The sequence below is a fragment of the Danio rerio genome, chromosome 3 (assembly GCF_052040795.2).
Source record: "Danio rerio strain M-AB ecotype USA chromosome 3, GRCz13ab, whole genome shotgun sequence".
Taxonomy (NCBI): domain Eukaryota; kingdom Metazoa; phylum Chordata; class Actinopteri; order Cypriniformes; family Danionidae; genus Danio; species Danio rerio.
Window position 1 is genome coordinate 20,142,980 of NC_141023.1, and position 14,035 is coordinate 20,157,014.

The following is a 14,035-nucleotide window of genomic DNA, read 5'->3' on the forward strand; positions in this document are numbered from 1 at the left end:
AGCACTTCTCTCTTTGTGTCATGTCCTTTGGAAGCCCAAATGCAGAAATAGAACAAGCTATGTGGAAATAGCAGTGTTTGGATGGCATTTTGCCTTTCTCGACTATAACATTACAGCGCCTCTGGCTACGCCCCTTCGCTGGATGTGGTGAATGCATGTAACCTGAAGTGTTTGTGATGTCACTACCCTGGATGTATTTTTTGTAGTCCCGAAACTTCGTTCGCTTTAGGCTTTGCCAAGATAACTCTGTAAAAGCCAATGTCTCCCTTTGCATTGAACAGCAACATTACACATCAACTAAAGTTTAAAATATGATATCCTAGTACACCACCCCTTTATTTATTTAAAAAAGCCAGATCTTGGTTTCAGAAAGAGCTCCAGATTTATCTATGAATATTTGTCTATTTGATCTATAACGGAGACCAAACATGGAGAGAAAATTAAATCAGCAGAAATCAGGATAAGATTGCTAAGATAACCCCGTAAACCAAACATGATATTGTGGCTGTCATGAAACAAAAAGGAAAACACAAACACAGACAGGTTTGTGTTTTTTGGCATTTTTTTTCATACAGAAAGCCTGGATTCAAATACACAAGTGCTACAAGGAGGAAAATCCCAAATAAACATCACAAGGGGGGAAAAAAAACAAAGTTCCATAAGCATTTCCCCATTTCTTTTTTTTTTTTTTTTACATCACTCAACAAATCTGTCAATTTATTTTTTCGCCATGTAAACGAAGACCAAACCATCCGAAGTCCACCTAAACGTTTGGAAGCTAGGCTTGTTTTTAGGCCAAAATTTCATGGAGTTGACAAATTTTAGGCTCAATTTCCCAAGAAACGGAGGACAGTTCTGGAAAAAAAATTGGTTTGTCATCACGTGATTCATAAAGTCACACAGGAATCTACTGATGTCGTCATTACGAAGACACATGCTACCTATTTAAAAGTACTTTCGCAACGATAAAGGAGTTAGTCTTCCATTCCGTTTAAAAGAGAGATCCCTCCATCCATGACCATAAAGGGGAATGTCTATCAACTGATTGTGTTTCTTCTTTTTTTATGAAGTAAGGAGGAAGTGGAGATGGAGAACTGATTCACACAGTGAAGGAGAGCACACAGTGTCCCAGTGGAAGGAGTTACGTATAAAGTCTAGTCTTAATCCATCTCGTGTTTACCCGCCCAACCTGAAAGCTCAACCCTGATCCACCTGCCCACTCTGAATCCACAATCATTTCTCTACTGGACAGATGAACTGACTGATCCAGGTCGGCCTTGCTTCTTGAACAGGAATCGACCTGTGGCAGCCTCCACACTCCCCAAAATTGAGGACAGACACAAAGATGGTCCTCGGTGCCAAAAGGTTCTGTCTGGATAACGTGAAGGGAGGGGCAGGTCAAGAGCTGGTTTAGGCATCTAAAGGGACAGAGCTTGGGGGGGATGTAAATCTAAAATAACGCCCCCCCATCTTGTAGGCAGTTGTGTTTAAGTGTGTGTGTAAGTGAGCAGGTTAGGAAACGGTATGAGAAGCCACTAAGACTGTTTGAGCCGTTTGCGGGGAGGACCCAGGAAAGGGCACTGGGCGGAGGCCAGTGAACGGTATGCTTCGGCAACCAGGTGAGGGTGAGACGCCACCATTGACTTCCACCCCGAAGTCTCCATCACATCAGATGCATGGCTGAGGAAGGGAGAGAAAAAGAGAGAGCGAATATTATTATTTAATATTATTAATTTATTGTAAATAGTTAACTGTTAAATCATTGTATTTTTGTTTTCACTACTACCATGTCATTTGTTTTCATGTGCTCGAACATCAGAAATGCTTTAGTAATACATATGTGAGTCAATTAGATTTTTGAGTTCAAATTCACACACGCACACACACATGCACGCTTACACACACACTTCTAGATGATCATAAAAGAACCATTGTAAATATACTGATTATTATTATTACTGTATATTTAAATGTACATATTTATTATTATTTGTATTACCACTTGGATGCATGTATGTATGTATCTATGTAGGTATGTGTGTATGGATGGATGGATGGATGGATGGATGGATGGATGGATGGATGGATGGATGGATGGATGGATGGATGGATGGATGGATGGATGGATGGAATAACAGACATTTTGTTGGATGGATGGATGGATGGATGGAATAGGACATTTGGATGGATGGATGCAATAACAGACAATTGGATGGACGTAATAACAGACAATTGGATGGATGGATGGATGGATGGATGGATGGATGGATGGATGGATGTAATAACAGACATTTGAATGGATAGATGGATGTAGTAACAGACATTTAAATGAATGGATGGATGTAGTAACAGACATTTGAATAGATGTACGAATGGATGGATGTAATAACAGACCTCTGAATGGATGGATGGTTGTATTAACAGACATTTGAATGGATGGGTGTAGTAAAAGACATCTGAATGGATGGATGGATATAATAACAGACCTTTGAATGAATGGTTTTAATAACAGACATTTGAATGGATGGATGGTTGTAGTAACAGACATTTGGATGGATGGATGGTTGTAGTAACAGACATTTGGATGGATGGATCTTTTTAATATAAACTTTATAAATGCTTTGACAATACATTTGTCAGTATCAATTTGATTTTTTTCTGAATTGAGAAAGAGAACAAAAATAAGTGCAACATTGAGAACACAATCCTCTTCGCTGAGCTCAGCACCCTGAGGGCACTCGAGCTGCACTATCACGCGCACCAAAAAATGGCCTTTAACGACATTTAGCTGGAGTGTGTTTGTGTGTGAGATGCTGACCTCTCCCTAACCCCACTATGCCGTTGCCCCCAAAACACTTGGCATTAATTGCAGCTCTTGCTGGCAGTGTCGACAGGAGGCCTTGCGGGCAGATGCCCGTAACACTTTCCCCAACGCATAAAAGGTCACTGCGCGGTCAACCTTCCACTAAGAACAGGTTACAAACACAAGCTTTACACAATAAACGCAAAATGAAAAACAGGGGCAAAGAGCCAAAACAGCTTTTATTAGAAAAAGCATGTGTCTGTAAATTTGCCAGTGGGAGGGAGACTCGTAAATAATGTACATAATTATCAAGTTTTCCACAGTTCAGGAACAAAATAAAAGTGCTTGTTGCTCAAGATTCATGCATTACACTGGTATAATGCAAGAGTTTTGAGATTTCTTGGCACATTATGGAAGGGAGAATTAGATGTGTGTCTGCAACCAACAATAACATGAGACATGGTGAGAATGGGACATCTTTATAAAGATGTGGGGACTTGTGGAGCTGCACATCAATGGATTTGCTCTTCTGTGTTTGGACTTTCAGCAGTGAAAATTAAACCACACTAAACTGAACTAAACTGAACTTCGACTCTGAAAACTGTTTCAATTTACTAGAACTTTTATGTTCAGCTGCATTGAAACAATCTACATTGTAAAAGCGTTATAGAAATAAAATTTAATTAAATTAAATTCTCGCAAAAATGCACTGACGTCACACTACTGGTCGATACTTTCATGTTATAGCTAATAATAATCAATAAATGACCAATTAACCATGACTAATGAACTAATTAAAAAATTTAACTCATTATGTTGAATGTTGTTCATTTAGGCCTAGTAACATTATAATATACAGTAGTGCAGCATATTGATATTCAGAGATGCTTCATTTTAATAAAAAAATGTTTTCAATGATTAACTTTAGTTGAGTTAGATGTAAGCAAATGTAAATACAGGAGCAAGACAGATGAGCATGCACAATATACTCCAAATCAATATTAAAATCTTTATCAAGATGCACTGACATTATAATTATAATCAATACTTTCACATTATATGTAGCTGAAAAAACCCAATAATTGACATTTTGGTCAACAACCTAATAATAAAAAAACAAATAATAATAGGTTTTAAAATGCTGAATTAGGCCAACTTGCACAGTAAAACAGCGTATTGATTTTGAGAGTTATTAATTATAATACATGTTTTTCAAGATTAGCTTTAATTGAGTGAGATTAAAGCAAATATAATCTACATTTTGAAACCATATAGACAAGCATGCACGATAGAAATCAATATCAAAATAAATAAATAAATAAATAAAACACTGATTGATACAGTGACATTATATTGATCCATCCTTAATTTGCATTTTAGTACAGTAAATAATGTTTTAATCTTTTCACCATTCCAAAATGTTCTGCAAGTCATGTTACATGGGTCAGTCTTTTCAGAAATTTTTAAGAATATTTGTAAGTTTGTATGTTCTTTTGGGATACCCAAAGTAGTGGAAAGTGATTGAGGGACCAATTTTACTTCAGGTATGTTTGCGGAGGTTTTAAAACAGCTTGGCATTAAACACAATTGTTCTAGCGTGCATCATGTGCAAATTTAGGGTGCATTAGAGCGTTTTTTTTTTTTTTTTATCAGTCTCTGAAGTCACTGTTGGACGCTAATTGGCTTAAACAGTTAATTGAGTTAAACAGAGACTGGGAAGATGGTCTACCATAGTTGATGTTGGCGGCACAAGTTTGGGCTTAAGTACAAATGAGTTTTTTGGTCATACGGTGTAAGGTCCTCTAGCAGTTTTGACCGTCATGAGGAATGTCAAGAATTGAGTTCCAGTAATCAGGTTTTACTTTTACTGCCTTCACCCGGATCTCTGTTTTAAGCAAGATTTTCTAGCCCATGTACGATAAAACGAAAGTATCTGACCAAGATTATGTAGTTTCAACACCTGACTGAAAAAAATCTACTCAATTGTGCTAAGTTAACCTAAACCTGTGACACTGGATTGAAAGCAAACTCTGTTTTGTTGGCCGTTGCAACCCCAAACAATTCTTGCCTTTCTCCAGATGATAAGGATGTTAAAGCACTCGGGGATGGTGAGCTGTTACCACTTTTTACCGTATTTACGAAACAGTCTTTTCTTCTTAAGTTTCTAAAAGATTCCTTGCATTTTTTGTATTTGTTATAAGGCAAGATTGGTGCACTGCACATTTTTGACAGAAAATTGACAGAAAATCAAAGCTGAATATCTGAACAAAATATATTCTAAATTTGAAGTTGATATCTTAAAAAAAGTGCCTTTTCAGGAAGATTTTGTTTGGCCGGAGTTTCAAAAATGACTACCAGCTAACATTCAGTTAACATTGATGACCATGCATGGAATATTATTTGAGGAATATTAATTGTATTTTCTTCATACTTTATTCTTTTGACAATTTGTAAGGTAAAAATATTGTTCTTTAGAATTGGCAGCTTGGTGGTAATTGATTTGAATTTAGCCTCTAAAAAAAATCAAAAAATGTCTAAACAAATTTTTACATGTGGATTGCTGTAGCAAAGTAATGCTTTACGACTCTGATAAGTATCCGTGTGGCAAATTAATAAATAACGGTTGCTCAGTAATATCTATCACAAATCCCTCACCATATATGGAAAATCAAAATTAAGCTTTCAAATTATATACAGTTAGTCATCATTGCTTTAGGTTTAAACTACAATATTACGCTTTAAAAGTCTAACCATAAAAGTTCCCACAGGTTGTAGGGTGACGTTGAATAGATTTTAATCTATTACTCTTGCAACTAAACATAAATCTGCATTCAGAAGTCTTGGACTGTTGCAACAATATATAGTAGGTAATGATTAGTCAATGGTGGTGGGATGATGACAGTTAAGGATAAACCCTATTTTTGCCAAATAAATGTGCAATAATATCCACCCAACCCACGCTCTGAAAATTTTTTTTAAATAAAAATAAATCAGATTATAAGTCATTTATTCTTAAATCAGCCTACAGTTATCGAGTTTGTCATAGAGTTCGAAAAGAAAGGGCAGCACAACAGAAAGCATCTCTATTTTCATCCTATTGTTTTGAATGTATTGATATCAATTAATTTGGCTGAGCGCTAGTGACGCTCCTACTGGCAGCCATTGTCCTGTGATGACTGGGCAGAGTCTGGCACTGTTGGAAAGCTGCTGAACTCTGACACTAAACTCCTACATGCTGAAATAAAACAATTTGATGAGAGAAGTACGAGCACATAAAGCAATAACAGAAGCAGAAAACATGAATGCAGGAAAAGAAGGGCAGAGAGGACGAATCATTTTGGGAGGAGGGGCTGGTGTGCATGTTTATTTTCTGTGTTGCCCTTGTTATTGATCTCCCTCTGTCTCTGCTGTTGTTGTGGCGGTGGGTGGTGTGTATAGAGATGGAGAGAGAGAGCTGAAATGAGATGGCCAGAGTCCAGTTTCATGCCAGCCAAGTTACTGCCATCCACAAAATGAACTCAAAATTACACTGTCCAATAAAGCTGGAGCAAAGAGAGACTGAACAAGCTAGTAAAAAAAATACAAAATAGAGCATGAAAGATAAGTGTGAAGAGAACAGAGAGGGGGGCTGACAAACTGAGGACAACAAGTGAACAAAGCAGTAAAGTGAAAGAACTCAACATTTGTTTGCCATTTTAAAAGGCCAAAGTATACTTTATGTTTAGCGTTGAGTGGACTACTTTCAAAGTGTACTCCATTTGATATGGTGTGCTTGAAAGATTTATCTTCGTCCATTGTCTGCGCTTTTTCCCTTAATGAGTTATGAGTGACAAAAATGCCTTTAAACGCAATTAAAATCGCTGTGGATATCTTTTAATAAAGGTTCACAATGGTTTTGCTCCCGTTTGTTAGTTTTTTTTATAGTATAGTATAGTATAGTATAGTATAGTATAGTATAGTATAGTATAGTTTTTCTCTTTAGTATTTTGTTGAAATGAAACATGAAACAATGAAACATGGCTTGATTCAGCGTTGACATCTTGTTGACAAACTAAGTAGTATAAATTCAAATTAAGTGTGTATTTGAATTGTGCATACATTTTATAAACAAAAGAAAAAATGTGCTGTGTGCATACAGTAAACATTCTGTACTGAAGACTACATTTTCGCACAACAAGAGCTGTGGCGAAAAATCATTTTAGAAACCAATTCTGCATCGACTCTGAGATTTTAAGCGCCCTAGGCTATTTTTAAAAGGAGATGGCACTCTAGGCTAGTTTTTAAGCAGCAGATGGCGCTCTGGACTAGTTTGTAACAGCAGGAGACGCTGTAGTCTATTTTTTTTAACAACAGATAAAGCTCTAGGCTAGTTTTAAACAGAAGCAGATGAAGCTCTAGGCTAGTTTTAAACAGCAGATAGCACTCCAAGCTAGTTTTAAACAGCAAATGGCACTCCAATGGTGCTCTGATGGCAATCTAGGCTAGTTTTAAACAGCAGATTACGCTCTAGGCTAGTTTTAAACATCAGATGGTGCTTTAGGGTAGTAGATAGGGCTCTAGGTTAGTTTATAACAGCAGATTACGCTCTAGGAAAGTTTTAAACATCAGATGGTGCTCTAGGGTAGTAGATAGGGCTCTAGGTTAGTTTATAACAGCAGATTACGCTCTAGGATAGTTTTAAACAGCAGATGGTGCTCTAGGGTAGTAGATAGGGCTCTAGGTTAGTTTATAACAGCAGATTAAGCTCTAGGGTAGTTTTAAACAGCAGATGGTGCTCTAGGGTAGTAGATAGGGCTCTAGGTTAGTTTATAACAGCAGATTACGCTCTAGGCAAGTTTTAAACAGCAGATGGTGCTACAGGGTAGTAGATAGGGCTCTAGGTTAGTTTATGACAGCAGATTAAGCTCTAGGATAGTTTTAAACAGTAGATGTTGCTCTAGGGTAGTATATAGGGCTCTAGTTTAGTTTTTAAAAGCAGATTGCGCTCTAGGCTGGTTTTTAAACAGTGGATATGCTCTAGGGTAGATTTTAACAGTGGATGATGCTCTAGACTAGTTTTAAAAACAGCAGATGGTGCTCTGGGCTAGTTTTAAAAACAGCAGATGGTGCTCTGGGCTAGTTTTAAAAACAGCAGATGGCACTCTGGGCTAGTTTTAAACAGCAGATGACGCCCAGATGGCAATCTAGGTTAGTTTTTAAACAGTAGATATGTTCTAGGTTAGATTTTTACAGCAGATGATGTTCTAGGCTAGTTTTAAACAGCAGATGATGCTCTGGGATAGTTTTATACATCAGATGAGGCTCTAGGGTAGTTGATAGGGCTCTGGGTTAATTTCTAACAGCAGATTGCACTCTAGGTTAGATTTTAAACAGTAGATATGCTCTAGGTTAGATTTTAACAGCAGATGATGCTCTAGGTTAGTTTTAAAAACATCAGATGGCACTCTGCTAGTTTTTTTAATAACAGATGGCACTCTAGGCTAGTTTAAACAGCATATGGTGCTCATATAGCAGTCTAGCCTAGTTTTAAACAGTAGATATGTATGCTCTAAGTTAGATTTTAACAGCGGATGATGTTCTAGGCTAGTTTTAAACAGCAGATTATGCTCGGATGGCAATCTAGGCTAGTTTTAAACAGCAGATGGCACTCTATGCTAGTTTTAAACAGCAGATGGCACTCTAAGCTCATCTGTAAACAGTAGCTCACACTCAAGGGCTAGCAGATGGTGCTCTAGGCTAGTTTTAACCATAGACTCAAATGCTAATGACTATGACCGCTTTTGCTTTCAGGCCAATGTAATAACAGATTATAATGAACGCTTTTAATTTGCTCAAACCTTTCCTAATTTTATCAATGATTATTTTAGGTTCAAGTGGTATTTGTAAGAAATCTAACTAGACTACAGCTGTTGTAAAGCATACAGCGCTATCAGCTGTTAAAAACTAAGCTCAGAATCGAATAGTGATTGTAAACCTTAGAAGCAATGCAAAATAAATTTCTTAAACTTTTAATATTATTTTAAACTCAAATCTATAATTTTGGTGAGACCTCTGAAAATGTTGCCAGGGCAGGGTAGGTCAAATCTAAAGCAGTTGACTTGAACACTACTCACTAGTTGATAAAGTCCACAGCCTGTGTCTTGAGCTGGTCTGCACTGTGCAGGTCGGCCAAGATCAAAATCTCTGCTGCGTTTTCCACAGACAGACTGGTGCACAGCGCGTCCTCACACATCACCTTCAGCCGCTCCAGAGCATACTAAAGACAGAAACATCCACTTTTATATAAACCTGTACATGTACGCTTGAGTTATCAAAAAACAGCAGGTATGGCTCTACTATTGGCAGTCATCGCCTGTTGATGTTTTACAGCATGTGCACATTCAGTTAATTTGCATGTGCCTGCCAAGAAAATAAATGTAAATGCACGATTAAAAAAAAAAAAGATAATTCAGGCATTTAACAAGCAACGTTTTGCAAGTCAAAGAAATGCAGTTTGGCAGATATTTAACTAAATTTGGTGTGCTCACCTTGTCAGCAGCAGCAAGCAGGTCGTCAGCCATCTTGTCCAGGTTGGGTGCTTTGCCAGTGTAGATGAAGAACATCATCTCTTTAAAGACCTCAGCCTCCACGTCATTTATCTCAACACGGTTCTGGACAAGAAACGACAGCAGAGTCTAACTAATCTTACAGTCTCAGAGAATCTCAGATCGGCTTTAGCTTCTCAGTTCAGCTTCTACAGACCATCTGCACATGTTTGCAGATCATCAATGTTTTAACAAAAATACTTGCGATTCCATGAATAATGTCAAATCATAAAATAGATGCATGAATCTATTTATTAGTAGAGGAATGCAGATTAGTTATTTATTTAATGCTGTTAGACCATAGGCGTAGCTCTATATGATGTAAACAGACACTTCAAGTGTAGACATGCTAATACATTTAGAGTAGTCTGTTTTCATTCTAGAGTTGATCCAGAATTTATGCAACTTTTTAGTGTGGTCACGATACTGAAATTGCGATATCAATCAGTACAGGGAATTTTAAAAACGTCCAATTTCCTGCTAAAATTTGAGCATGTACTTAAACACAACTAATTGGCCATTTTGTTCCCGCGCTTACACAGGAATTACTTTGATTATATTATTGTTAAGTACACGCTCAACATTGCTCAAATGCTAGCGCAAAATGGATGTTTTTTAATCCTCAGTACTGATTTGCACCGAAATTACAATATTGTGACAACATTACAATTTTTATTACTAGACAATGACAAAGTACCGACTACTTCAGTAGTTTTAATAGGTAAAACTATTGGACCTCATGTAGTTTAGAGCATTAAAACTGCTGCTGTAGATGAATAACATAATACGGTGTTAGATGTTGGCCTTTGAGCACTCATGAGCTGCTCCTGTGGTATCCCTAGAGTGCCTCTATACCGAACTCACACAACCACTGACCTGTTCTATATTATGGCATGTGCGCACGCTAAAGGACAGGGTGACTGAAAAAAAAGCAAATTAATAATAAAGTTCAGTCCATTTCCTGTTGCTGCCCTGATCAATGTTGCAGAATGAGCGCTGCGAGTTCCTCTCTTCTGCCCAAGGCTGCCAGAGCTCAAGCTCTTTTTCAATTGTCGTGCTGGTAACAAAGGCTTTTTCCCCGTCCCAGACCGTCCATCACAGCTAAACCAATTAATGCAGCAACTGTTAGGAGCAGCACCCCACCAACAGACACAGACACATGGCAAGGTCAAATAAAAAAAAGTTTCCTCTAACAAAACTATTTATTAAAGGCCACAATAGAAAATAAAAGTTTCTGTAGCCTAAAGGTGCAGCAAGTCAAATCTCACTCTTTTATTTTTTTAAACACTTTTCATTGAGAGTTTTACTTCCTTTTTCACACGATTCATCGAGAGTTCATTGACCTCCCTTTGCCATGCATTTTTATTATTTTTTGCAATGAACAGTGATAATTATCTCATGACTGCGAGTACCTAAAGTTACGTCTATAAATTTGAAAAATTCATAAAATAAAATGAAAGCTTGTCATTATGATCTGTTTGTCTATTCAATTCTGCAGGCAAAATTTCAAAGCAATTGATTGACCAAACCTGAAAATATACATAGGAAATGTTTGTTCCACAGTAGAAAGTCAATCAGTTTTGTACAACAGAATTTGTTTTTCTATCACTTTCCTGTCTGCTATTTTTTGAATCTGCCTGCTGTGAATGCATGATTTGAGATAAAGAATACAGACTTTCTATGAAGTTTTCACCATTCCCCAACTAAAAATGCCATTAAAAAGACTAAAAATATAAAAGAATAATGGTCAAATTAGAACTGCACTATATATATATATGTTTTTTTTTTTTTTACTTTTTTTATGGAAAACATTATCATTGCTACATTAATTCTATATGCATTTGTATTGTAGATTGAAGCGATGAATTTTGAGAGGTTGCTAATCAGATGGGGCTTTATTATCTTTTTACCCAGACCCCAAGCAGAATCTGTTATGCTATTGGCTAAAACAGCCTAAACCTTAAAATAATAATGGCGGGAGTAGATACATAAGGGAAAAAAAACAACAGTCGATAAGAATCAAAATGTCTGCCAAGGTTTTTAGTCAATCATATGGTGAAGTCATATAGAATAAAAAACGTATTTATGAGTTGAATGACTCGCCGTGTTTGCGTGAGTTTCCTCCGGGTGCTCCGGTTTCCCCCACAGGTCCATAGACATGCACTATAGGTAAATTGGGTGAGCTAAATTCCACTGTGGCAACCCCAGATTAATAAAAGGGACTAAGTTAAAAAAAGAAAATGAATGAATGAACGGACATAAATGCCACCACAAAGCCAATATTACAAGTAGGGGAAACTCAATACTTTCTTTAACCTAAGTTGGGGGTGTGTCAGAGAGAGACATGGCAGAATCACTGATCTATAACAGAGAAATACATGCTGTATACACCATTATATATCTTATTATATAAAGAGGAGTAGGATACTTAATGGATGCAAAGTCAACTCTTCTGGGTTGTCAGTGACAAAACACAATTGAAGTGAATTATTTGTGAATAGTTTTATCTGAGCAGTTAGCAAAACCTGCTGTATTTACCTGTACTTTTTCAAAAGACTACACAGAATTTAAAAATACAATATAAATACATGAATAAATCTGAAATCATAAGTAGGAAAATCTTAAGAGGACTTGAACGCAGCAAAGTCAAAATGTTTGCATTAGTTTTGATTATTATTATTATCCTAGATTAGATTTAATAAGACCAGAAAATAACTAGTGTGCATTTATTTGCATATGATCAATCATTACTATAATAAATTAAGTTTTTTAAAAATAGTTAAGAAAAACAGCATTCACACCGGAAATTTATATCATTACCGCAATACTCGACAACATCGCATGTTTTTCCATTATCAGTGAGTCCTAGTCCAAGCTTGGACATCAAAGAACTTACAGAAGCTCTAGTGTGAAAAGTCACTAAAACAGCCATTCAAGTTCATGAGCAGATTTCAGGAGTCTTTCCTTTAGATGTAAAGGGCAACTCATCAGTTTATTCTCTCTCTGATGAGCCATTTCCTCTCAATTCTCTTCAGATTTTCTCTATTGGAGCATCAAAGCCATCAATATTCTACAGACACCGCAACCAAATCACTGAGCCCCAACCGTCATCTAAACCTGACACACGCGCACACACTCGCTTTCAAACTGAGCCCTGATCGCATCATTCATCTATTAACCACACACTCTTCCACACTAAACTTGGTCTCAGATATTTGCATGGATCCTCACAAAGCTAATAAGCCACACAAGCGAAAGGAGCAACAGGAAATCTCACTGCTCCACAAACCCCAAACGCAAGCACATCCTGTCCCAAAAAACAGCGCATGATGAAACTCTGGGAAAGGGGGGATATGGAGAGAACGACAGGAGGAGGGAGGCAGAGGAACAGCGGATCAGCAGATGGTGAAACATAGGAATATCATAGAAGATGATGATAAGAGGAAGACCAGGAAGTGTTTTGGGGGGAGAATAACGGGCAATCAGGGTAATTAAGAATAGTTTTAGTATTATATTTATATATTTATTGCAGTACTTCCTAACTTGTTTTCGATCAGTTCCGACAGCAAACTTTGATTCGGTTTTATTCATTAATTAAAATGCAGTTCAGTTTTAGTTAAGTCACCTGAACATTTTTAGGTTTTAGCAAACTAAAAATATGAATTTAGGTGACTTGGGCTGCGTCTGAAATCGCCTACTACTCAGTAGGTACTGCAATTAAATTGAAACTTACTACTCGGCTGTTTAAAAAGTACACTCTTTACTGTATAAACGTGGGCAGTATGAATGGAACTTGGACGAACTACATCTGCCATTTTGTAATGATCATGTGACCTACACTCGCAAATTGCATCACTACCATTCGTGAATTCTCTCGCAGGGCATCATGGGATAGCATCTATTAGATGCTTACTTCACAATCTTGCTAGAAGTAGTAAGGTCATCTGGGTACTTCTCACATACTGTTTTTTTAAATTCTATGAATTTGGACATCATACTCGGCTCGCATACTGATTTTAGCGTAGTATACAGTATTGAAGTATGCGATTTTGGATGCAGACTAGATCTTAAGTAAATTTTGTCAAATTAAATAAAAGTTTGGGTTAACCTCCTAAACTCTGGGACCAGGTTCTGGGTCTATGACATAATTTTCATCTGCATTCTTTAAATTTTAAAGGTCCGTACTGGCCCAATACCCCCATAAGTTGTTCCGTTCTCTCATCAGTTGGAATAGAATAACCTTTGCATAGATCATGATAGAGACATTTTTCTTTTTTTTTCCCATGAATACTGACATATGCAAAAACCAACACAATTAATTACAGCAACCCTGACCACACACACTCTCAGAAATAAAGATACAGGGGCAGTATCTTTTCAAAAGGTACATAATTGTACCTGAAGGGTCCATAATGGTACCTCAAAGGTACTTTTTAGTCAAAAGTACGTTTTATGTGGGTACTAATATGCACCTTTTATGTACCACTATACAAAAAAAGGCAACATATTCAATTATTTTAATCACTTTCAACAGTGTTCAACTCAAATTCAAAGGGTTTTCTTTAAAACGTTACCAAACATTAGCATTTATACCTCTGCATGTGGATTTGGGAAGCTTCTAAATTTGTGTAGGCAAAATCCAGGTGGA

The 14,035-nt window shown here is 37.0% G+C and overlaps 1 protein-coding gene across 6 annotated transcripts in view; it reads right to left on the bottom strand.

Annotated features, from left to right (window-relative positions):
* Nucleotides 1–317: 317 nt before the first annotated feature.
* spop (speckle type BTB/POZ protein) overlaps nucleotides 318–14,035 on the bottom strand; it is a 136,614-nt gene continuing 122,896 nt past the window's right edge. For 5 of the 6 annotated variants that reach the window (XM_087241835.1, XM_087241837.1, XM_087241836.1 and 2 more), the window contains 3 exons: nucleotides 9,331–9,453; nucleotides 8,917–9,059; nucleotides 545–1,680 (listed from right to left, as the gene is read on the bottom strand). In XM_087241835.1, coding sequence (XP_087097961.1) covers nucleotides 1,536–1,680; nucleotides 8,917–9,059; nucleotides 9,331–9,453 — 411 coding nt within the window. In that variant the 3' untranslated portion in view covers nucleotides 545–1,535. Of the gene's footprint in view, nucleotides 1,681–8,916; nucleotides 9,060–9,330; nucleotides 9,454–14,035 lie in introns of all 6 variants that reach the window. The other variant, NM_201130.3, reaches the window with a different exon arrangement.